This window comes from Zingiber officinale, chromosome 7B, assembly GCF_018446385.1.
Source record: "Zingiber officinale cultivar Zhangliang chromosome 7B, Zo_v1.1, whole genome shotgun sequence".
In the NCBI taxonomy this organism is placed as follows: Eukaryota; Viridiplantae; Streptophyta; class Magnoliopsida; order Zingiberales; family Zingiberaceae; genus Zingiber; species Zingiber officinale.
Window position 1 is genome coordinate 120647469 of NC_055999.1, and position 24685 is coordinate 120672153.

General features: G+C 38.4%; 4 protein-coding genes across 5 annotated transcripts; 2 read left to right on the forward strand and 2 right to left on the reverse strand.

Moving 5' to 3' along the window:
* Positions 1 to 2370: 2370 nt before the first annotated feature.
* On the forward strand, positions 2371 to 6210 carry LOC122007361 (neutral/alkaline invertase 1, mitochondrial-like). Its single transcript, XM_042563224.1, has 6 exons — positions 2371 to 3166; positions 3639 to 3804; positions 3889 to 4100; positions 4602 to 5095; positions 5503 to 5551; positions 5636 to 6210. The coding sequence occupies exons 1-6, from the start codon at positions 2528 to 2530 to the stop codon at positions 5960 to 5962; spliced, it is 1887 nt and encodes a 628-aa protein (XP_042419158.1). The 5' UTR covers positions 2371 to 2527; the 3' UTR covers positions 5963 to 6210.
* Positions 6211 to 7026: 816 nt separating this feature from the next.
* On the reverse strand, positions 7027 to 10480 carry LOC122007362 (pentatricopeptide repeat-containing protein At5g65560-like). The gene is made up of 2 exons (XM_042563225.1): positions 7525 to 10480; positions 7027 to 7063 (listed from the first exon to the last, which is right to left on the reverse strand). Exon 1 carries the CDS (start codon positions 10305 to 10307, stop codon positions 7698 to 7700), a length of 2610 nt encoding a protein of 869 aa, XP_042419159.1. The 5' UTR covers positions 10308 to 10480; the 3' UTR covers positions 7027 to 7063; positions 7525 to 7697.
* A 587-nt stretch (positions 10481 to 11067) lies between these two features.
* Positions 11068 to 18926, forward strand: LOC122007363 (nuclear pore complex protein NUP98A-like). Of its 2 annotated transcripts, none has more exons than XM_042563226.1 (13): positions 11068 to 11196; positions 11282 to 11382; positions 11881 to 12162; positions 12924 to 13541; positions 13748 to 13975; positions 14576 to 15189; positions 15274 to 15361; positions 15464 to 15524; positions 16375 to 16513; positions 16627 to 16743; positions 16870 to 17044; positions 17504 to 17566; positions 18064 to 18926. In XM_042563226.1, exons 2-13 carry the CDS (start codon positions 11364 to 11366, stop codon positions 18741 to 18743), a joined length of 3084 nt encoding a protein of 1027 aa, XP_042419160.1. In that variant the 5' UTR covers positions 11068 to 11196; positions 11282 to 11363; the 3' UTR covers positions 18744 to 18926. The 2 variants fall into 2 exon arrangements, with proteins under 2 accessions (XP_042419160.1, XP_042419161.1); XM_042563227.1 differs by having other exon boundaries at positions 11314 to 11382.
* A 389-nt stretch (positions 18927 to 19315) lies between these two features.
* LOC122004822 (TVP38/TMEM64 family membrane protein slr0305-like) lies at positions 19316 to 24303 on the reverse strand. The gene is made up of 10 exons (XM_042559648.1): positions 24110 to 24303; positions 23671 to 23925; positions 22775 to 22839; positions 21596 to 21650; positions 21304 to 21402; positions 20764 to 20850; positions 20367 to 20483; positions 19855 to 19947; positions 19720 to 19750; positions 19316 to 19634 (listed from the first exon to the last, which is right to left on the reverse strand). Exons 2-10 carry the CDS (start codon positions 23764 to 23766, stop codon positions 19450 to 19452), a joined length of 828 nt encoding a protein of 275 aa, XP_042415582.1. The 5' UTR covers positions 23767 to 23925; positions 24110 to 24303; the 3' UTR covers positions 19316 to 19449.
* Between the last annotated feature and the right edge of the window lie 382 nt (positions 24304 to 24685).

A 24685-nucleotide genomic window follows, 5' to 3' on the forward strand; every position in this document is an offset into this window, starting at 1 on the left:
GAGCATATCACCAGGAAATCAGAAAACCTTCATCTGCCTTGGTTTTTGCCGATTCCTGAGGTTAAGCAAAAAATATTCCCAAATTAACCTTTGATCGAAGCAAGCCGAGGTTGTCGATTGATCTGGGTGATCTCGTATCAACAGCGAGGCAGTGTTGAGGAGGTGGAGTAGGAGCGGGCGGTGGGAGCTGAGCAGGTGGCGCGAGCGGGCATGATGGTCGGAGGTGGCAGCAAGGGGTGGGAGTGGGGGGGTGGCGGCAGGCGACGGGAGCCTGAGCAGGGCGGCGGGAGCGTAAGCGGCGCCGTGAAAGGGAGAACAGGCGGTGCGAGCAGGTATGACGCCCGGAGTTGGCAGCAAGGGGTAGGAGAGGGGGGTGGCGGCAGGCGGCGGGAGCGTGAGCGGTGGCGTGAGAGGGAGAGCAGGCGGTGCGAGGGGGCGGCGGGAGCGTGAGCGACGGCGTGAGAGGGAGAGCAGGTGGTGCGAGCAGGTATGGCGCCCGGAGGTGGCAGCAGGGGGCGGGCGAGGGGGGTGGCGGCAGGTGGCGAGAGCCGAAACCGACGGCGGAAGCAGGAGTAGGCGTGTGAGCGAGAAAGCAGGCGACGCGAGGAAGAGGGAGATACAGATATTTGTTTTTAACTTTGTTATTTTAATTAAAACCTTATTAAATTCAGATAAATTGGATAGATTTAATTAAAATCTAATTAAATTATCTAAAAATTCCCTAAAATAATAATAAACAATTAAAATATTATCCAATTTTATTTATATATATCATTAATAATAATAATATTATTATTATTAAATTAAGGATAATATGATAAAATATCATACTTTATTAAACTAAGGATAATATGGTAAAATATCATACTAGGTTATATACTAAAATCTCTAACCAAACATACCCTTATCTCTTATAGTAATCTCCTTTTCACCATCGTTGACCCCTAGGTTACTATTCGAGTGGCCAACAATGTGGCTCTGCCGTTAGGAGCATCTCATCCCAATATTCAGTTGTGTATAAGTGTCCAATTATCTTCTAGAGCTATTATCTCCCATTTTAATCTCTGATCTACAACTACGACTTAAAAAATGTTAAAATATGAATATTTAGTGAGCAGATCTAATCCATGTTGTAATAGTTTAAGTTATAATTTCATAATTGGTACAATAGTTATGATTTAATGTTTTAATGTAAATGTTAAGATGAGTTTGATGTGCGTTGGAGCAATTAAAGTTATTATTTTCATAATTATTACAATAGTTATAGCAGTTAGTATTTAGTAATTGTTACGATGTAAATATTAAATAAGTTTGTTAAATCTGTATTGTAACCATTATAATTTTATAATTACTATAGTAACATGAATTCACATGGTAACAACTATGAAGTCATAGTTGGTACAATGTACATAATTTGTTCAAAATTTAGGCATAAGTAATAATACAAGAAGACTATTGGATAATTATATATAATTGAACAATAAAGTGGGATATCATTTTGATAAAAAAAATTAAAATAGGACACCCTTTACTTATTTATAAAAAGAGACGTCCTTTCAACTCTTACCCCTAAATTAATTAAATAAATATGTTTAAATAATTAATTAAAGTTAAATGATTAATTATATATATATATATATATATATATATATGAGATTGATATGCATCCCGATTTATTTCCGTATTTGAGATTGAGATTGAGATTAAGATAATTTAAAGTATCTAGAATCACTTGGGATGTCTCAAGTATTAATTCTAAGTACCCCAAATGATTTCAAATACCTTGAATCTTTTTAGTCGTAGAACTCAAGTGATATATATAGTTTAATTTTATGCTACTAAATAATTTTAAATAATATAAATTATACGCTTTTATTTTTGTATTATAATTTTCTCAATTTTATCTATTTTCACTATCTTCTTATAATCTGATGATTCTTATCCAATCCAACGCATCTTCGCTCTTGTTGGGTCCCACTGCCACGCTGGAAATAGAAAAAAAATGCCGCACTGCCCGCTCGCCGGACGCCACGTGTCGGACGCTTCTTGGCCCCAAATAAACTTCTGGACGCAGATTGCTCCGCCGTGTGAGACGCGTCAAGGCTGATCCACTCCCCCTCCTTGGGCAGTTGGGCCCGTGCTTCCACGTATCTGCATTCGTCGCCGTCCATTATCAATCTGACGGCTTATAACGGCGCTGCTGCCTGTCTCAAATCCGTGCTCCGTGGTCAGTTTTCAACTTTTTTTTTCAATTTATTTATTCTCCGCCGTGCGTTCTCGATCCGACGGTGTAGATCGTCTTCGTGGCATTTTCTTTGGTCTCTGCGGTTGGTCTCGCCTATAAAGGAGGTCGTAACGAAATCAAATTATACTTCTTCAGCATCTCCGTTTGTTGCCTACATTTTTACAGATCAGTCTATTTTACGAGTTTTATCTAGCCTTTTGGTCATTGTAAATGTAAATTTAAGTCCTTCAACTACTCGGTATTTCGACGATAGAGTCCTTTGTGACTACTGCAATCGGATCCATGGAGATCGCCGTCGCCGTGAGGCCCTTCGGCCGTTTCCTCGCCGCCCATATCTTGCCTTCGTGTTTTTCCCCCGGTGCTGACGGCGTCTTCTTAGTTCAAGGCCGCTTCTTCTCGAAGCGTCCCATCGGCGTTCCTCGGCGCCGATTCGCCTCCTCATGTGCCCGCGCCGCCGTGGCCCCCGCGAAGGACGAGACTGGGGTCTCGGATTTTCGCAGGCTCTCCACTGCTGCAGGGCCTCTGCAGTCTGGAAGTGATCGACCCTTTGAGCGAATCCTCGTCCAGGGCTTCTCCGCCGTGAAGCCGCTGGTGATCGAGCGCGTGGAGTCGGAGAATGAACTTCTGACAGTGCTGGTGGTGGAAAAGGAGGAGGAGGAAATGAAAAGAGTAGTACTAACGGTCGCCGAGGAGGGGAAGGAGACGGCAGTTGAGAAGGAGGCTTGGAGGTTGTTGAACGATGCGGTGGTGAGCTACTGCGGGAGCCCAGTGGGAACGGTGGCCGCCAACGTTCCGGCGGTTGAAGCCCTCAACTACGATCAGGTCTTCATCAGGGATTTCGTGGCGTCGGCGATCGCCTTCCTCCTCAAGGGGGAGACTGAAATCGTTCGAAATTTCCTCTTGTACACCTTGCAATTGCAGGTAACACCAATTAAAATTTCTTCTTTTCCCATCTACTAATTCCTCTATCGATCTTCTGGTACCAATTTGCCTCTTTTCAAGGAATTGCGCAAATATTTCACCAAAGCTAGCTTCCTGCCTCCTTGATGGACATTTCAACTGTGAAAATTGTTAGGGTTCACCACTCAATTTGTTGTCGAACCAGACGAAAATAGCATTGAAAAATAAAGCTCTTTCGGCAGTACTTTGAAATCAACTTTTGTTCTGTTAAGAATAATGCCTTCTGTGCCGACTGATCAAACAGAAACTTCTAAAATCAGTTTTGAAGCATGAAACTTGAAGTCCTTTATATTCTTCAATTGTCCTTTTTGCATACATTTAAGAAAGCCCCAAAACTTTCCTGGCTGTAGTTTCCATGAATAAACATAGATTTTTTTTTTGGTGAATAAACATTGATGTATCTTTTTGTTCTTCTCCTAATTTGAATGCGTAGAGTTGGGAGAAGACTGTAGACTGCTACAGCCCTGGACAAGGGTTGATGCCTGCAAGCTTCAAGGTTCGAAGTGTGCCCATGGATGGAAGAAAGGATGAAGTTGAGGAGATACTTGACCCTGATTTCGGTGAATCAGCCATTGGACGAGTTGCTCCAGTAGATTCTGGTGGGTCTATTTTAAAGAGTTTATTTAGATTAACCAATGAGTGATAGTAAATCCCTCTGAGGCACTAATTCTTTTGTTTCACAGGATTGTGGTGGATCATATTGCTAAGAGCTTACGGGAAGATCACTGGGGATTATACATTACAAGAGAGAGTGGATGTCCAGACTGGCATTCGATTGATCTTAAACTTGTGCTTATCTGATGGATTTGATATGTTCCCTACTCTACTTGTTGCCGACGGTTCTTGCATGATAGATCGACGAATGGGAATTCATGGACATCCTCTTGAGATCCAAGTAAGTGTGTTTTTCTCTTTTTTTGATGAATATTCAATATCCTTAAGGCATTTAGTCTAGTAATACGGGTTCTATTTTGCCATCTCAGATACTTGTTCTCTTTCAACTGATGATGACAAATCACCATGCATGAATTAATTGGCTAATCCCTGTCCTTTTGATAAAAATAGTTAAATGCTTCCCATAAGTAATTTATTTTCAGGGGTTAAAAGACATGCCTGCACTTAACAGAGATTAAGTTAAGAAGCTGGATTACTAATTGATAGCTGGAATTTCAATACAAGGCCAATAAGATAGTCCAAAGATGAGAACCATATAAACTACGCCTTTTAAACCTCAATGACATTAATGCATTCAAGTAACGAAATGGAATCAGTTTTATTTAATTCAATTTTAGTATTGGTTAAAGTGATTTGTATTTTTGGAATCTGAGCGAGACAGATAGCTGATTCTGTTGATGTTTATTTATGTAATAATGCATATTTGGTAATTTTCATGCAGGCTTTATTCTACTGTGCTTTGCGTTGCTCACGTGAGATGATTGCCTCTGATGATGGATCCAGGAGCCTGCTGCTTGCTGTTAACAAAAGGCTCACGGCACTATCATTCCATATCAGAGAGTACTATTGGGTTGACATGAAGAAGATCAATGAGATTTATCGCTACAAAACTGAAGAATACTCCCAAGGTGCTACTAACAAATTCAACATCTATCCGGAGCAAATTCCTAGTTGGCTAGTTGATTGGATTCCTGAAAAAGGTGGCTACTTGATCGGGAACCTTCAGCCAGCTCACATGGATTTCAGGTTCTTCTCACTGGGCAATCTATGGGCTATCACTTCATCTTTAACCACTCCGAGACAAGCCGAGGAGATTCTGAACCTGATGGAGAATAAATGGGAGGATTTCGTTGGGAATATGCCTCTGAAGATATGTTATCCTGCGTTAGAATATGAAGAATGGCACATAATTACTGGAAGTGATCCGAAAAATACGTAAGCAAAAAACCCAACATAGCCTTCTGTTTAATGAGAGTCTCAATCTTCATGGCTTAGAACTTGAATCAGTTTTCTATCATCTTTCACCAATATGATATATTGATGATGTTAGTGATATGAAATGCTACTAGTTATTCTAAAAGCAAAAGTAATAAGCAACCATAAACTCAAAAGTTCTCTTTGATGATTGTCATAATTGCTAAGTATCTTGATCTAACAACACTTGATAATTTGCGAATCACATTTCCGTCATTCTTTACTAATATGACAAATTGTTGATGTTAGTGATACCAAATATCACTAGTTATTCTAAAAGCATAGGTAACAGGTATCCATAAAAGTTACCTTTGATGATTGTTGTAGTTGCTTAGTTTTTTGATCTAATAACAGTAGATATTTTGCAGGCCTTGGTCATATCATAATGGTGGATCATGGCCTACCCTACTATGGCAGGTATTAAAATGTTCATCGATAGTTCTCTAACACTCTATTACTTCCAATCGTGTTACTAAATGAGTTGCCTTTGTGATTTTCTAGTTCACATTGGCTTGCATCAAGATGGGCCGGCCTGAATTAGCTCGTAAAGCTGTCTCTGTAGCTGAGAAAAGGCTTTCGAACGATCAATGGCCTGAATACTATGACACCCTGACTGCAAGATTCATCGGTAAACAATCGCGGCTGTATCAAACATGGACAATTGCTGGGTTTCTGGCATCAAAGTTGCTACTGGAGAATCCAGAAATGGCATCCATATTCACATTTGAGGAAGATATGGAACTACTGGAAGGCTGTGCCTGCAGTCTGACAAACCATCCTCGTGCCAAATGCTCACGACGCGTTCCAAAAGTGCAGGTCCTCGTATAACTTGTCGAAGATACACAACCATTCTTTGATGCTTGTACTGTATATAAGAAAAAGGAAAACCATAGATGGAAGAGGGATCCACCTCCATACAACATTGTTTCCTCATTGTGGTATGCTCTTTTTTTGTTGAGCTACCATGATGGTGATTGTGTATCAGTGATGTCTAAAAGATTTGGCCTTTGTAATAAAAAATTAGATGTATGTTTTGATGACACATTGATTCATATAACTTTTCTTTTTTATGTTCACGTTGATCCATGTTATTGTATAAGAAGGATTTTTTTGTAATTAACACCCAGCAACCTTGAAAGAATATATATTTTGTATGTAATCAAAATGCAAATTATGCTTTATAGCTCAGATAAGTTCTGTAGGTGATATACAGAATAAATCAATGCAAATTTCATAATATGATCCTTATTAGTCGCCAAATTGCTAACTTAAGCTGAGTGCAGTGCAAAAAAACAAAAGGCTCGTATGAAATGAAGTTTTGGGTTTCATTGAATCATTGAAAGAAATAGAACAATGGGAAATGGAGCGCAATCTTAATGACTTGAATATCTTATTTGGGATTTCCAAGTAGAATGCTACAATTCTTGGTGAAATAAATTACAAACTCAGATGAGTTAATTTCATATAAATTTGCTGTAAACAATTGATATACACTGTGCCTCAAGCATAAGCTGCACATGTATTAAGAAGAAAATAATACGTAGGGATGATCCAAGGACTTTTCCTTCAATATTTAGGCTTCAAAATTAGTCTCATCATTCTCCATCATATCAACATCCATTACATCTCGAAAGCCAAAGAGCTAGCAGCTTGGGAGTAGGTGAGAGACCAAGCAACTGTTCTTGGTGCCGTCCTGCATGTCCACAATTTTTTTTAAAATCTGCATTAGCAATCTAAGAAAGGGTGAACTTAGTAAGTCAATACTCTATAGTCAAGAGTATGCAACCTGATCAGTGTGAGAAACAAAGTCAACTCTTCTCTGACTTCTTACTTGTTCCAAGATCTCCTGTGTGCTTGCTTTATCTTTAAAAAAAATACGTTCATTTTTTGTCTTGAACCCAGTTGGTGCTTACACAATGACAATTGGATCTGAAAGACAACAAAAATGAAAATGTGAAGAAGTGGATGCACTTAATCCAACTGAAAACTCTATAAATTCATCTAACAGACATTGTCTCCAAACCTGTTCATAGGGGAAAAACAGACAAGATGTCGTGACACACTTAAAAATGTTCTCCAGATTTCATAACTTCTACGCTAAATGCACTGCCAGTTTACATGTCAATAACATCTACACATGACTGTAGAATGAATGCAAACCCACAAGTAACTGAATAACATAACCAAGTATATATTACCAACAAAGTATGACCATTTGAAGTACAATTGACAGGATTTTATGCAAGTTAAAAATGAAGAATTGGTGAAGCTTAGCTTAGGCAGAAAAAAGGATAAATGAATTGCAAATAACACGAAATTCTAGAATTAAGAACAATCCGCACATAAAAATGGAGATGACTGGAATATTTGAGAAGATGTAGAGGACCAACCTTTGAAAGAGATCTTCAAAGATCAAGATCCGTTCCAAATGCACAACACCGCTTGCATTGCTTAAATAATCTTCAAATTGCTCTGTCCATTTGAACTGATCCAATGTCAACATAGGAAGCTTTGATATATAAAAATCTGCAAGTCAATGTCAGTCACTAGGGAGCCCAACAATTCATTTACTGTCATTAACTACATATGAATGTTCCTTGGCCAAAGTTGTATATATCTCACGACTAGGAAAACAATGTTTTTCCTCCATCATAGTCAAAAATTCCAAGGACAAATCAACATGGCCTCTCTCAAGTAAAGTGTCAATGAGAATTTTCCATGCAATTTCATCACAACTATAGCCCCTAGAGAGTAAGCTAGTGAAAACTGATTTAGCCTCATCAAAGCTTCCTTCTTCACAAAGTCCAGAAAACAGTAACTGATAGGATGCAAGATATGGCAAATGACCACATGAAACCATAGAATCAATAAACAATTGTGCTTCTGAATACTTCTTTAGTTTACAGCAACAATTAATTAGAGAGGTATATATATCTGCATTAGGAGGTTTACAGGCCTCTTGCATGTGTAGTAGCAAACCCTTAGCTTCCTCCAAGCAATACACCTTGCAAAAAGCATCCACAATGGAACTATAAGATTTCACTGTTGGGTTGAAACCTTGTTTAGACATCTCTTCAAAAAGTTGTAAGACTACATTGATCCCCACTTTTCCCCATATATCAGCATCACTTAGAAAGGCAACATCAACTTGCTTCTTTTTCAATAGAACTTTGAGCAAAAGAGAGTAAGTTTCGTTATTGGGCTCACATGCATCTTCAACCATAATCTTGAAAGTAGGCAAAGCTTGATCAAAGAAACCAACCTGTACCAACCCATCAATATATGTATTGTACGTAATCGTATTAGGAATAACTCCATTTCTTTTCATTTCAGTTATCATACTTGCAGCATCTTCTATCCTTCCTTCCTTGCAATATGATCGGACAAGCACAGTATAAGTACATACATCAGGTTTGCAACCCAGAGAGATCATCTGCTCCAAAACCCTGGTTCCATCTGCAGATCCATTTACTCTGACCAACTCATCGATGAAAATAGTATATGTGACAACTGTTGGTTGGATTCCTTTCTCCAACATAGCATACAGTAGGGACCTCGCCTCCTGCAACTTCTTGTCCCTGCACAAACCATCTATTATAGCACTGTAGGTGTGAGAGTCTGGTGTGTATTCCTTCACAATCATCTCCTCTAGTAATGCATGAGCAAAATCAACCTTTTCAGCCTTGCATAACCCATCAATTAATGCAGTATAAACTAACTTATTCACCTTTCTGCCATTTTCCAAGAGAGATCTAAAGAATACAATAGCCTCTTCAGTTTTCCCACTTTTGCATAAGGCATCAATCAAAATAGAGTATGTCCACTCATTGGGAACTAAGCTTCTCTTCTCCATCAAATGCAGCAACCTAAAGGCGCCTTTAATGTCACCTTCCATACAGTATCCCTGAATCAATGCAGTGTAAGTAACATGGTTGGGAAGCACTGCATCCTTAAGCATCTTAGTTAATAGAGCCATTGCCTTATGCATTTGCCTCTGACGAACAAACCCACAAAGTAATTCAGTATAAGTTCTTACATTTGGCTTACACCCTCTGGACTGCATCAAATCCAATACACAGAAGGCCTCGTCAACCTTAGTAATTTTACAGTACCCATCAATCAAAACATTGTAAGTAACAACATTTGGAACCAGACCATGCTCTAAAATATCATTCAGCATCATTTTTGCATCATCAACCCTATCCACCTTACAAAGGCCACCAATCATCACCGTGTAAACATGCAAATCAATGGAACACCCATCATCTTTCATCCAGGGAACCAATGACAAGCCCTCTTTTACCTGTCCTGCTTCACAAAGGCCATGAATGAGGGCAGAATATGTGAACTCATTCCTTGGACAACCTCTCAGAGGCATTAATAAGAACACCCGGCAGGCCCGGATCAAGTCATCCCTCACACAATAGCCCAAGATGAACGAGGTGTACGTGTGAGTATCTGGATCCAATCCGTCTTGCAACAAGTAGTTCAAGTAGATCTTAGCTTCAATAACTTTCCCTTCCTTGCAATGTGCATTGATCATCGTATTGTAAGTATGAAGATTGGGAAATACATCATCTTTTCGCATTTGCTCGTACAAATCCTTCATATCAGCAATCATATGGAACCTTGCAAGAGCCATCAGCATAAAATTATAGCATCGGAGAGACCGCGTGAGACCTGTCGGATGCAAGGATTTGAAAGTTTTAAGAACCAAGTCGGCATCAGTTGAGCAGCATGACCTAATCATGGAAACCAAGATCTCCTCCGCAGGGCGGTGAAGGTTGGATCCGGCGAGGGTTTTGAGCAGGGAAGAGTACGAATCGACCGTGTGGCGGAATCCGGGGCGGCGGCCGATCCAGCGGAAGAAATCCAGAGCAACGCGAGGATCGAGATGGCGGCATTTCAGGAGGGTGGTAACATGGAGAGGCGATAGTGTGGAGGCGAGCCGGTGGAGGTCAGGGTTACGGGACCAATCGGGGCGGGAGAGGATGGACGAGAGCTCCGAGGAGGGATCAGCGGCAGCGGCGCCGAGGATTAATCTGTCCGGCAGAGAGGCCGACTCCTCGGAGGAAGAATCGACAAAGGAAGAGGGGCAAGAGGCGAAGCCTCGCGCCGGGATATGGTCGGAGGTGATGACCATCTGTTTAATGGAGGCAAAGAATCGTCTCATAGTGGAGACGAAGGAAGGTACCACGCCACCCAATTAGGGTTCCTCCCTCGGGGGAGGTGGCGGCGCCGGGCCGCGGCGGCGGCGGCGGCGGCGGCGATAGGAGGCCGTGTGTATAGGTTCGGTTAGAGCAGAACTCAAATCTGCTCTGGTTTTTGTATCTTATTGGACACAATCACCCTTAAGAAATCTTCAAATGTCCGATGTTATAGACACCCCAAGTTTGCATAATGCACCGTCCCCATGTTACTTATTAAAATAAAACGTATGAATATATATATCATTAGTGAATAAATGTGATGAAAAGTATACAGTTGAATTATTGTATGTTTTGTATTTAAAATATAACCTATTACAATTTAAGGATTTTGTTTTTTTTTTAAATTTTTGGAACAGTGATTGTCTTTAAAATGTTGGATTTAATTTAGATGTAAGTTGTAATGAATTAAATATTTATGAATAAATTTTATGTTCATGAACTTATTCAATTAAATAACAAATTATATATATATAATTTGTTATTATCAAATAAATATTTATAACATAAATTTCAAAACAATTTCTCTAATGACCTAGATCCGCTACATTCTTCCCGTCACCAAAATAACTCCTCCTCTACACATACTCATCCACGTGTCATATTAGTTGCCCCGCTAATTCTGACACTATCTTATGTCCGTGTTGCGCGTCGCGTTCTCCTCACGCTTTCTCGACATTTGTAAAAAAACCCTCGCTTAATAAATAGCTTGACACGAATGCCCTAAAATCCCACTGCCCCCCACAATCTCTGTTGGGCTGCAAATTTCTCCTGGATATTGGCGATCCGATCGAGCGAGGGCGACGGGGGCAGATCGCGCGTTCCTTGTTCGTCTCGGTCGTCGATTTTTCTCCGGTATTTTAGACTCCCTTCATTCTTCGTTTGATCCTTGCTGCGAGCGATGATTTCAAGTTAAACTGACGAGTTAAGCAATTCTCAGCCATTTTGTAAGCTGTGCTCGCGGTGCTGCAGGAACCCTAATTGTTATCCGGTCGTCTGGGAGATCTCGTCACTCCGCAGCCATGTTCGGTTCCAGCAATAGTATGCTTCGCCTCCTCGCCGTTTAGTGCTAGGATTGTTTCTGTGATGTTGTTTTCATAAACATGGCGTCTTTGATCTGTTTCGACTTTGGGATTATCGCATGATATTTTAGTGAGTGGGATATGATGTCTAGATTGGTTCTTTCGTGGCATTGAGCTTGAGTGATTTGACTTTTTAATTGGTGTGCTGTATATCCACTGTATGTCGCTCGCGTTTATTTCATGTTATTTGGCTGCAGAATTTTAGTTTGTTTATAATATGAATGATTGTTTTTTTTTTCCATCTTGTGTATAGTGACTAGAAATTAGAATTTTGGTTTATTAACACAGAAGGTTGACGCTCTTTGCTGGACCTAGAGCCTGTTTTTTGACCTGAGTTTTGTAATATTTCTTTGAGCTTTACATCTAATGTTATCTATTTTGAAATTTATGTATTCTTCATTTTTAATTTTTTTTGTTTTCTAATTCTGTTTCTGAGTGAGCTTAATTGTATATACAGCTTTCAGTCAATCTTCAACTAGTCCGTTTGGTTCACAGCCAATGTTTGGGCAAACAAGTAGTACTGCTACTAATCCTTTTGCGCCCAAACTCTTTGGAAGCCCAAATTCGTTTGGTACCCAGAATGGGAGTTCGATTTTTGGAGGCACGTCTACTGGGGTCTTTGGACAACCATCAACACCTGCCTTTGGTGCTTCACCAGCTCCGGCTTTTGGGAGCTCAATGCCTGCCTTTGGTGCATCATCAACTCCTGCTTTTAGCAGTGGTTCCTCTTCATTTGGTGGTATGTTCTTAATCATAACTAATTCCTAGATTGCAGTAAAATGGCTTGGTCATGATCTGGATGATGGTCTTGACATCCTGTCAATTCTTGCTAATTTTGTGATTCTTACTTGCTAAAGTACTCTTATCATTTTAGAAATCTTATTCATTTTCTCGGATGGTGTTTTAATTTCTTCAGTTATTGAAAAGATATAGTAAATTATTTGGACAATAAGATTGAGGAGTAATTTATTCCATTCATCTTGTTTATTGTTGTGAAGAAATAGGAACTCCTATATAATTGGTAATACGAGTCTGATTAGGATGTTTGATTCAGTTAGGCTTTCTTTATAGGAGTTTCTAGTTGATATCAGATTGTGGATGAGGTTGGTATGGGATTTCAGCTCCATTGAGAACTAGATTATGTATCTCTAAGTTGTATATTATTATGCATGCTATTAGTTTTTTTTTTTTTGCATGGAATCTAAACTCTGATTGAAATTGTTTATGACGTTTTATCTCATTAAAATTTTGTGTCTCTTTTTCCATTGTGAAAATTTTCTGATTTGGACTTTAACCACAAAGAGGGAGCCTGACAATGATGGTTTTATGTTCCAAGGACTATCAAATTTATGCCTTTGTGACTAAGCACTGCCTCTCCAATGTGACAATTTTTTTTTTTTTTTTCAGTTTTTATTTTTTGCTTCCATGTGTTTCTATACTTCTGAAATCTTGTTTTTTTGGAGAAATTTGCTGATGCTGAGACGAATTTGTTGTTTGTAGGCTCTTCTTTGTTTGGACAGAAGCCAGCTTTTGGGACTTTTGGTTCATCTCCAAACCAATCAAGTCCATTTGGCAGTACATTTCAGCCAACACAACCAGCATTTGGGACCAGCCTCTTTGGTTCCACAACCCCATTCAGTCAATCCAGTCAATCTGCATTTGGTGCTACTACTACCCCAACTTTTGGCTCTACAAGCACCCCATCTTTTGGTACAGCTACTACACCAGCATTTGGTGCCACGACTACACCAGCATTTGGTGCCACAAGCACACCTGCATTTGGTTCTACGACAACCCCAGCATTTGGTTCAACGACATCATCCCTCTTTGGTTCTGCAGGAACTTCATTTGGGGTTTCAAGTTCTCCAGCATTTGGTACAACAGCAGCACCATCTTTCGGTACTCAAACCACCTCTGTCTTTGGGTCTTCAAGTACGCCAGCATTTGGTGCATCTAGTGCTCCAACATTCGGCTCGCCGACTGTTTCTGCTTTTGGCACATCAAATACCCCTTTCAGTTTTAGTTCCACCCCAGCCTTTGGCCAGTCAACATCTGCATTTGGCAGTACACCTTTTGGAGCATCAACATCTCCTTTTGGCGCTCAGGGCTCCCCATTTGGCAAGTTATTTTGACATTTTCTCTGGAAACTCTGTTCCTTGTCAAAATATTTGTTTTTGATTTTTCATATTTCTATATTGTAGTGTTCTTAGGTGACTATATATTGCTCTTGAACTTGCTGCATGCCTTTCTTCTAGCTGAACTTTTTAAGTAGTACCTGTACCTCTGACATTTATTTTCCTCTCTGTATTTTTTATATCTTGCAGGTGCTCAGGCAACAACACCATCCCTTGGTAGCCCAGGTTTTGGACAATCAGCTTTTGGGACTCAGCCCGGAGGAACAAGAGTTGCATCATATAGCCCAACACCTGAGGCTGATGGTGGTACTAGTAGTCAGCCTGCTGGCAAGCTGGAATCTATAAGTGCAATGTCTGTGTATAAAGAAAAGAGTCATGAGGAATTAAGATGGGAGGATTATCAACGAGGTGATAAAGGTAAAAGTTAATTTGTTCTAGGTGATTGTATGCTCTTTCTCGAGTCTCTTATTTCTTGAATCTCACAATTTCATTTATCAATTGGTTTTAAAAAAATCGTGCATGACCTTAAAATTTTATTTGACATGTGATTTCTGTATGTGCTACTGAAAATGGAAGAAGAAGAGCTTGTAAAATGTTTAAGTATATTCCTACTTCACATTTCTTGAATCTCATAGTTTCATTTATCAATTGGTTTTAAAACAATCTTGCATAACCTTGAAATTATATTGGACATGTGATTTCTGTATGTGCTACTGAAAATGGCAGAAGAAGATCTTGTAAAATGTTTAATTATTTTCCTGCTTAGATGTCATGTTTTGCTTAAGTTGGATGTATGTTTCCTACTGATGCCCTGAGTTAAATAATAGCATCATATGGTTAATTTATTGGTTGTACAGTTTATCTTGTTCAACTTTTGATCCATATTCTCAATTATGTTTCACATAGTGTATATGCATTTTCAACTGCCATAACTATCTAGCAACTTTATTTTCCATTATTGCCTTTTCTCATACATTAAATATTCTGCTGCTATTAACGAAAACATTATTCTATCAGGGGGATCCAACCAGTCTGGACAGCCTGCAGGAGCAATAAATTTTTCCGCACCATCTCAACCCAGCCCTTATGTTTCTACAGGCACTGCTGTTCAATCTGCTGCAAACCCTTTTTCTTCGACCACTCCTGCGAATCCCTTTGCTCTTAAATCTCCTAGTTTTGGTTCATCTGGGTTTGGTTCTACTTCTACATCACTTTTCAACTCACCATTCTCTGCTTCCTCATCGAGTCCATTTGGTCCAACTTCTACAACTTCTTTGTTTGGTGCTTCTAGTAGTTCTACATTTGGTTCAAGTTCATCACCCTCACTTTTTGGTGGATCAAGTGCACCTGCTTTTGGCTCTTCAACATCAGTCTTTGGCAATTCATTGGCCGGGTCTAGTTTGGCTTTTGGATCTGGCCTTGGCAGTACTCAAGCTTCTGGGCTATTCCAGTCCTCACCTGCTCCTTTTGGGCAAACATCAACACCTTTTGCACAGCCAACTAGCGGAACAACTACTGCCTTTGGATCAAATCTATTTAGCACTCCATCTACTGGTTTTGGTGGGAGTTTATTCAGCAGTTCAACGCCATCACTCTTTCCTTCAAGCACTCCAGCTGGATTTAATGCAACTGTAAGAAATACTCGCTTAATTCATTCATATGATATTATTGATATTTGAGTAGGTTTGAATGATAATTATGGTTCGTGTTCCCAGCCTGCAGCACAGACACCCTTCCAATCAGCTCCAGCAGTCCAGCCATCCAATGCATTCTCATTTTCAAATTTTGGACAGATACAACCAGGTATATCTGATGAATTTTCCTGTCCCTTATTTGATTTTCTAATTGGTTTCTCAGATTTGATTATTTACGTCATGTTTCTTTTCTTTTCTTTGGAAAATTCAGCCTCTTCTAGTGGCTTTGGTGCTATGCCAAACCTCTTCAATCAAAGCACCATTGGACAGCCGTATGTTCCTTCTCTTTTTTTGCTATCTTGTCTTTCCACCTGACATTTTTTCTTCTTTTTTCTATGCTAATGCTGCGAGCAATATGGTTCCTTGCAATATTTTGCAATCTAATTGTTAAAAGGTGACCTACACAGTCATCCTGCCATGTCAAAACAACTGAGCTTAGTGTTTATTAAAGAAAAGGCACTAGATTTACTAATCAATTATCCTAGTTTTTCCCAGATCCGTGATCTTGTTCTTCTTCAGTCTTTTTATATTGCAAAATGTAAACATGCTTTTAAGAGATAACAACAACCTCTGCTTGCCTACAATATTATCATGTAAGACATGATAATATTGTAATAGATTCATCGATCTAATAATAGCATGTTCCATGCTCTATGAAAAGAAATTTTGTCAGCTGAGAAGACTTCTTGATCAGAATCACATATTGACGAGTTAACGAGCCAATTGAGTTAGAACTTAGTCTAATGGGTTCCATAAGTGTTTTAACTTGAAATGATTTTTGTTTTCAATAACTGTGAACCAAGATGGCCAAATTTATTGCCAACCCAAGTTAAGAAGTAATGCAATGGGTGGGCTATTGTGGTAAGAATACACCATTTAGTGATTTCAAATAATTTTCATTTCACTTGACATGTGAAGTCAGTGTAGGGGGGTTAATCTGATTCACTTTTCTATAATTTGCCAATTGGGACTCAATGTCATAGCTTTTCATATTCTTGCTTTAAGTTATGAGCCTCCGTTCAAATTTATTAAAAGGTTACAATGTAAGGCTTCATAAGGACTGTTTGATTTTCATTTCTTTATTCATTAAATTGGTAATTCTCCTATAAATCCATGATTCAGTGCTGCTGGTCAGTCCAATGTGGTCACGCAACCAGTTCCTGTCGCAAATCCTTTTGGGATGCTTCCTGCAATGCCTCATATGTCAATTGGTCGTGTGGGCTCTACCCCCTCAATTCAGTATGGAATTTCGAGCATGCCTGTAAGTTTTACTTTATCAAATTGACAAGTTAGCTATAATATTGGATGACTAATTATAATGATTGGAACTATCCATTATCATATTCCACTTATGGATTTCTTTGCTGTTAACAGGTTGTTGATAAGCCTATTCCTGCAAGGAATTCACTGTTACTAGTTCCACGAATTTCCTCTCAGAGAAGGATTAGACTGCCTCCCAGGAAATACTCCCCTAAAACTGATGGCCCAAAGGTGAGAAATTAATATGAGGATAATGTGCTATTTTGCTAATTTGGTTACAAGTTAATGAAGTATAAGCTCCAAAAAAATTGTCATCATCGCAATAACTCTTCATTTGCAATATCTTTCCATCTGCAGTTGCCCTTTTTCGCTGATGATGAAACACTTTCCACACCAAAAGCAGATGCACTTTTCATTCCCAGAGAAAATCCTAGGGCTCTGGTTATACGCCCAGTTGAGGAATGGCCTCCTCGAAGTATTATGGAAAAGGGTAGTATTGTCAAAGATAGACCAAACTCAGCCAATGAAAATGGTAAGATTGTTCTTTCTCCATTATCTTATTTTAAGAAAGTGGTTAAAATCTAAGTGGCCTTGGATAATGAAATTAGAATCTGTTATGACGAGGTTAAATATACTTTAATGGAATTTTATGTAGGTAAAACTTTATATTTGGATGATAGGTTATCAAAGTTTGTAAGAGTCAATTTGGAGACTTAACTAAATTATCTATTTATATGAATCTACGTCATATTCTTTATTCTTCTAATTATGAAGGGATTAGTCATACCATGGAATTTTAAGAAAAGGTTATAGAAAAAAATAAAAATGAAATAAACATTTTTGAAAAATGATTTGGTTTTATATCCCTGGAAAACCAACCAAAAGTAATAGTGTCATCTAAGAGACATGGATAGTGAAATATAATTTTTTTTACTTAGAATAAATAAATCACTTTATGTTATTCACTATTACCTGATGGTGTTTTATTCAGGTAAAGTGCCAGGAGAGCCTTCTGCTCCAGCTTATAAGGAACTTGATGAAGGTGATAATGATGGTAAGCTTCTTGTACCAGTTTATCCCTTATGAATCCAATCTTGAATCTTTGTTCAGAAAGAAAAGTGAAATATAATCTTTGTTCACGATGCTATTATTGAATCAGCATTCAGCATTATAAATGTTGTTTTGAGTTTCTAATATATTACTGAATAATGCTATTTAAGATACATTTTAACCATGTGACAAAATGGCCAATTTTTTTTTCTCTGAAAGTTTTCTTATGTGTCATTTGAATGCAGATAATTTCATAGGGCTAGAATTATTACCACTAAAGTTTTCCAAATACCAAACTGTAGACGGTTGCAAGATAACTATCGTGTGATCTTTCTGGGACTATTAGAAGTACTTGTTAGATAGCATTAATCTTGTTTGAGAATGCATTACCGAAAAATGGTCTATTTATTTATTTTTTTACTTAATATAAAACGAGTTTTTTTGTGGGCTTTCATCGGTGTGGGTGTGGGTTCTTATTCTGTGGTATTCAAAATTATACAGAACCTGTTACTGAGCATGGACACTCCAAGGATCCCACTGGTCAAACTGCATCACCCTCTAAACCTATGCACAAGGCGAATGGTGGCATCAATGGTGATCATATGCAAAAAGCCGCAGATTCTTACATGAAAATATCTGGACACAGGGCAGGCAAGGCTGCAATCACGTATGAGCATGGTCCAGGCATAGAAGCACTGATGCCTAAACTCCGCCGAGACGATTACTATACTATCCCTCGAATCCAGGAACTGGCTGCAAAAGAGCGTGCAGAGCCAGGCTTCTGCCGGCATGTCAAGGATTTTGTTGTTGGTCGGCATGGCTATGGCAGCATCAAGTTCTATGGAGAAACCGATGTCCGGGCACTCGACCTGGAGTTGATTGTCCAATTCAACCACCGCGAGGTGATTGTTTACAGCGATGATGATAAGAAGCCTCCTGTTGGGCAAGGGCTGAACAAACCTGCAGAGGTGACACTCCTCGACATAAAATGCATCGACAAGAAGACAGGCGAGCAGTTGACAGAGGGTCCGAGAGTGGAGAGGTACAAGGAGATGCTGACACGGAAGGTGGAGGAGCAAGGGGCGGAATTCATCGCTTATGATCCTGTCAAGGCGGAGTGGAAATTCAAGGTGAAGCACTTCAGCCGGTACAGGTTTCTCGACGTGGATCTGATTCCTTGACAAGTCTGAACAATGGAGGGATTTGGGCTTGAATTCTTCATTAGTTTTGTATAGGACTTTTTCTAACTTTGACGGGCAGTAAAGTACAGGTGCTTACTGTGGTGTGTTGTTTTTATGCTAAACACGTTTCTGTTTTTTTAAACTGGCATTCTACAAGTAATTTTGAAAACATTTATTGATCGACTTTCTGAAGAATTTGTATTCCAGTTTTTTAATTAAAAATGTGAAAATAAAAAAAATTATGCATTTAACATTAGTTCTTTTTGACACAATTTCTCGTTAATATTTTATATTGACATTGTCTAATTAATATTTATAGATAAGAGACATAATGATATTACGAAATATACCTAATTTTATATAATGTCTAGTAGCATAATAATGCTATATATTATGATATGAAAATCAAATAGATGTAATTATGACACTTTAAATTACACTGTTTTGTCTTGTGAACAAATGAATTATTTAAATAAACCATGGGTGTTTAAATCCTTTTCTTTCTCCTTAAAGTCACTTTTCATCCAAAATTTCAAAAAATAACATTAAATTAAGTTTTAAACATGGGGCCAAAAACTAGGCAAAACAATGAATTATACACACCTAAAACAATGAATTATAGCAACTGCCTGCTAAGTCAATCTATGACCCAAAAATTTGGTAGTACTGGATGCATTCAATGAAAGAAAGAAGAGGGAAAGAGAAATTAATTTTCTACGTCAACATTTGAACAATTGATCTTGATCATAAGAGGCTGGTTTAGATCCGAGCACGGTTGCGGCAAGGACGGTGATGACGACGGGATGAGTATGTTATCTGCCTCTAAGTTCTCAGCTAAAGTTCTTTGTAGAGCTGCCTTTGCTTCTCTTGTCACACAAACCATAAGCACAGCTGAAGAAAAACAAAATCCGGCTATATCGTAAGGATTGAAATAGTCAAAGAACAATAGAGGCATGCATGAGAGGCTGCTGCTTACCAGATATCAATAATCCGGCTATCATCAGTGCCTGCATCCATTTCAAACAAAAAAATTCAGATAACCCGAGACAAAAAAAGGGACGAGTATTAACTCGTGACAATCAATGAATGAGATAGACAACAATAAACATACCCAGCGAGCAATTGAAACCTCACTCCATCCATGTGTAACCTCAGCTAGTTCCTTCAAAGTAGTTCCCACATACGCCAGAGCAAGAGTAATTGGCTACAAATCAAGTAGAGAAGAAGAAAATCATGTCACAGTCTTTAATATTTCAGAATTGAAACTTGAAACGATACAAAATAATCGAATTCAAATGCGTGCAAATGACTGCCTCGAGATAGGACAAGAGCATCAGAAAGATACTAGTTCAGGTGTTCCTACAAGATTAAAGGAGAGCAAAGCAATTAACTGTCCAAATCTTCTAATTTACCCAACAAAATGCTCATGATTAAAGGACTAAATGATTGTTCAAATATAATTTCGAGAGATTTGTGATGTTGGGATTACCACAAGCAAACAAGCTTCTGTTAATAAGTATTGAATTCAAGACAACAAAATTATATAAACAGCCTTTAAGGAATAACAATGTTTATTAATGAATATAACTACCGAATGGGAAAGCTCAAGTATGCTGAAGTTACCATCATTCCCAGCCAGGATGCCATTGTGTACTCTGCAAGGCTGATCGATGTGACAGATAGGAAGTAGTTCGACAAGCAAAATGGAACCAAAGGAGCTAGCCTAAGCAGCAAAACAATCTGCAAAAGAAATGACACAAATTTAGAATCCTTGTTAAGCAAGGAACACTATCTTATGTACACAGCAAACCGCATAGAACTCTCCCTGATTCTTAGATCGAATGGTATGTTATGTTTTGCCCAATATAGCGATTCATAGCAAAATTTAAATCATTAAATGATAATATAAGGAATAGAAAAACTAGTACTATCTTTTATCTGTTTCTAGAACATCAGCCATAAAACATCCCTTCAACTAGTTTATAACTTAAAGAAAAAGCTTTGAGAACTTGAATAAAACCTTAAATCCAGATTTCTCAATTGCAATCGCAGCAGCTTGGATGTCAGGATAGTCTTTCATTTTGGAGATGACATAGGACCTTCCTAACTGCAAAATGATCACAACAAACATGTTATGTTATAACAGTGCATTATAGGAATATAAGAAACATCAAAGTTTAAATCAAACTTTGATTGCATCTTCCATCGGTAGCACAAACAACAACATGATTCTCTTTTAAGCCTAGCCACTTCATTTCTTGCTTTACTTGTATTTCTTATGATTGCATCATTTTTATTATGTGCAAGGCTGTCACTCCTATATACTATCAAATATCCTACACTTTCTAAGGCGATTCGAATTGTTCCCATCATCTGAGTAAATATTAGTAACTAGTAAATGGTAACTAAGGCTGCAAAAGTCATGTGGTAGTCCATTTAAATAAATTTCTATTTGGGATCTCTCAACTATTTATTGAAAGTTGAAACCTCCAATTATTTTCTCGCTAAATACAAAGCAAAATTACTTCTTCACATCTTGAAAGCAACTAAAGAAACTTACAGCTCTGCCAAGCAAAAATGCTGCCACAGACCCAATCGTTGCTCCAACTGAATCAGCAAGAAAGCCTATTGGGAACCCAAATAGATATCCACCACCAAGCTGCAAATGATAAACTGATTAAATGTTGTTCTTTCTTTTCTCAAAACTGGTTGCCTACACTAATTATTCTTTAGCATCACTTGCCAACAAAATTCAATCCTAGCTAAATAGAACAAGTCACATAAATGTTCCTCTCTTTAAGTTCCTATCGATAGAAAGAGCAAATAGTGAATATATAGAAAATCATGCTTACACTAAGTACTGCAGCTGGAACGGCAAGTATAGTCAAGGGAATATATGCAACAGTCCTGGTTACAAAAATTAGTAAGTCAAGTGTTAACAATAAAAAATGGGAGAATGAGATCAAATAGAAAGCACATATAAGAAAACCAAATTATTACATGCGTGTCAAGTAAACCGATATGCATGATTATTAAATGGTAAAAAAGAGGAGGAAGGCACAAAACACATTTTTGATATTGCACATACAATTATCCAATCAATGCTGCAATACCAACATTGTCATGCATTGCTTCACTCACAACCTAGGCACCATAACTGAAGAACAACTCCATGCTTTCAATACTTAATGACCAACTTAGATTCCTACCCTATTAATTTCCAAAAGAAAGCACAACTGTTCCCCCTGCTTAAAGAGAACCAGCAACATTATCATGTATTCATATGTCAATGCTTGGGAAACAAAATCCTACTGGGTCATCATCACCTTCTCTGCTAAATAAATATAACCATGTCTTATATCGATTTTGTGTTCTATCAAGTACAGCATAGGGGTCTAACCTTAGACCAGTCAAATGTGCCTAAAGTTAAGTTTACAACACAGTTCATGTTTGTCGAGGAGATGAAAGAAGAAAAAAAGATCATATGCTCATCCTGCTAGCAAACTATTCAAATAATGATGCCGCAAAAACAAGGTTGGGTCACATGCCTAGTGAATCATCCTCCTCATCATAATGTATTTATCTCAACTATTTGGGTTCACTACATGACTCTATATATAATTAATAATATTCAGATTAATTAAATTATTTTTTGCTATATTAACTAAAATTTTATTTAGACTCCCTCTACTCTTTGCTCTTTATGCTCTAAATGAATAGGCTCTCCGCTTTCCTAACTATAGAAGCTATTGGGCCCTGCCACATACCAAGCAAATGCAAATAAAATGCATGGGCTACACAACTGCTATGCTTTTCCATTCTGCATCTTGCAGGGTCATGATACTCACATGGCAGTTGTACACGACAATCTTTGTTGTAATTTGGCAAGATACACTTTGGAAGATCAAATACTCATGGAATATTAGCAAACTATAGTCGTCGAGGATTGTGCTAGTAGCAAATATGAGCCAAAGGAAAACAAAATTGAAGAAAAATTAAGAAGACGCCAATACTATATACTAGGCCCTTACAGCACAACAGGTCCCCCCCATTGACCAAGATTCTGGTTTATCCAAACCAAGAACTCCTTCAGAATCTGCAAGCATAATTAAATACAGATGTCAATGGATTGAAGAGATGGCCTAATGTAAAATATAACATTGAATGCCATGATATGCAAAGAAATGCAGCACTATTATTATGCCTGTACTCAGATGAAATAATATTTTAAGTTCTTAGTCAAGTATCATCATGTTGGTTTGCTTGTGTTTCAGCGTAGGAGAAAATCTATCTACAAATATGGTTTCAGCATCCGTGCTGGGGATATAATGTGATCAAGAATGAGATTTTAAAGAACTTCATCTTCTAATTAAATTGTTCTATCAACACCAATAAATTCATCTTCCAGTCCTTCCCATCTTTGATGCACGACAGTTGAGTTCAATATACGTAAGCACCTTTAGAAAATCAAATCTTGGTCTTGTTGAGGTTAACATAATAGAATTTAGTTTAGACAACAATTGCCATGTAGATGAAAAAGGCTTTTAGTTATCAATCCTTCAAAGGGTATTGGCTAATTAATAATGCTCAATGCCTACTGTCTAACTTAACAAGGGAAATAGTTGAACTAATCTTATTTATTCGGAAGAGTGTTCTCATAACTTTATTTGGGCTCGATCCTATGTGAGGTCAATCTACGTGCAAAAATGTTTCTTCCACAGATTGGCCACAGGACTGTTCCTGGCTATCACGGTGACTAACTGATTTGTTACTGGTGCATCCAAAATTCTTATAAAAATTGTTGAATTCAGAATGAAGAGGGGGAAAACATGGTGTTTGGGTGGAGAACAAGCACAATAGTGGAGCAGGGCAATATGTTCGAGTACAGAGCATTCAGATCATTAATACCGCGATAAAAAAAGGTTACCTTTTCGACTGGGAGCGTGAAGAAGGCGGCGGCGGAAGCAACGACCAGGAGCACTAGCAGGGAAATCCTGATGGTGGAGGACAAGGAGACGGCCATCGATGACGGCAACGACGACCACCCAACCCAGCGACCACTTGCCTCAGATCCCGCCCCTCCTCTCTCCCCCACAATATTCCCTTTCCGCGCCACCAAAATACAAAGCGGAGGCCACAAACGCCGATCGTTCGATCCCCGTTCCTCTCCCTAAACTGGCACCTATTTTTGCAAAAATAAATTTCAAAAGTTGCACCTTGCTCGCTGGCTCTCCTCTTCCCCGCCGATGTATTTATATTATGTTACTGAAGAGGTAAGTAAATATCATCTCGCTTCTATTGTTGGCTTATTGTTTTTCCTCTTGCTTTATATAGCAGAAGAGCCAAAGAATGATGGATGAATCTACCTTGAAGCATCGGTTTCTCACGCCGACTTCTGGCTGCGAAGAATCCATAGCAAGGTCCTTCCTTTACGTTCTCACTCCTCAACAATGTGCTGGAAGTAGGAGCTGACACTGTTTACCTGCGGTGGCGCCGGCGGCGGCGGCTCGGCGATGGAGAATGATGAATGAACGCTAGTACGCTACACGTAGGAGGCGGTCGGACGAAATTATCCTGGATAAAAAAAGATATTTTCAACTCTCAATATTTGGCATTTTTTTAAAATATTAAATTCCCTTTGAAATTATCATTGTATGGTTAAAATATTTCTTTTTATTACTAAATAAATAATTTAAATAATAAAATAGTTTTTAATGTTTAAATAAAATTTGCAAAAAGGAATGCCTAGAACTAGGAATATCTTATAGAAAATCAAAATGCTTTAAATGGACACTGATAATTTAAAATAAATAAATAATATTTTTTTTGAATTTTATCATTTATTAAATAGAGCATTAAATAATGAGCAGAAGACTGCAATAATTAAAGGTCAAATATGGTCGAGGGTCTTAATAGAATATTGTGTGTAGAATTGCTTTCAA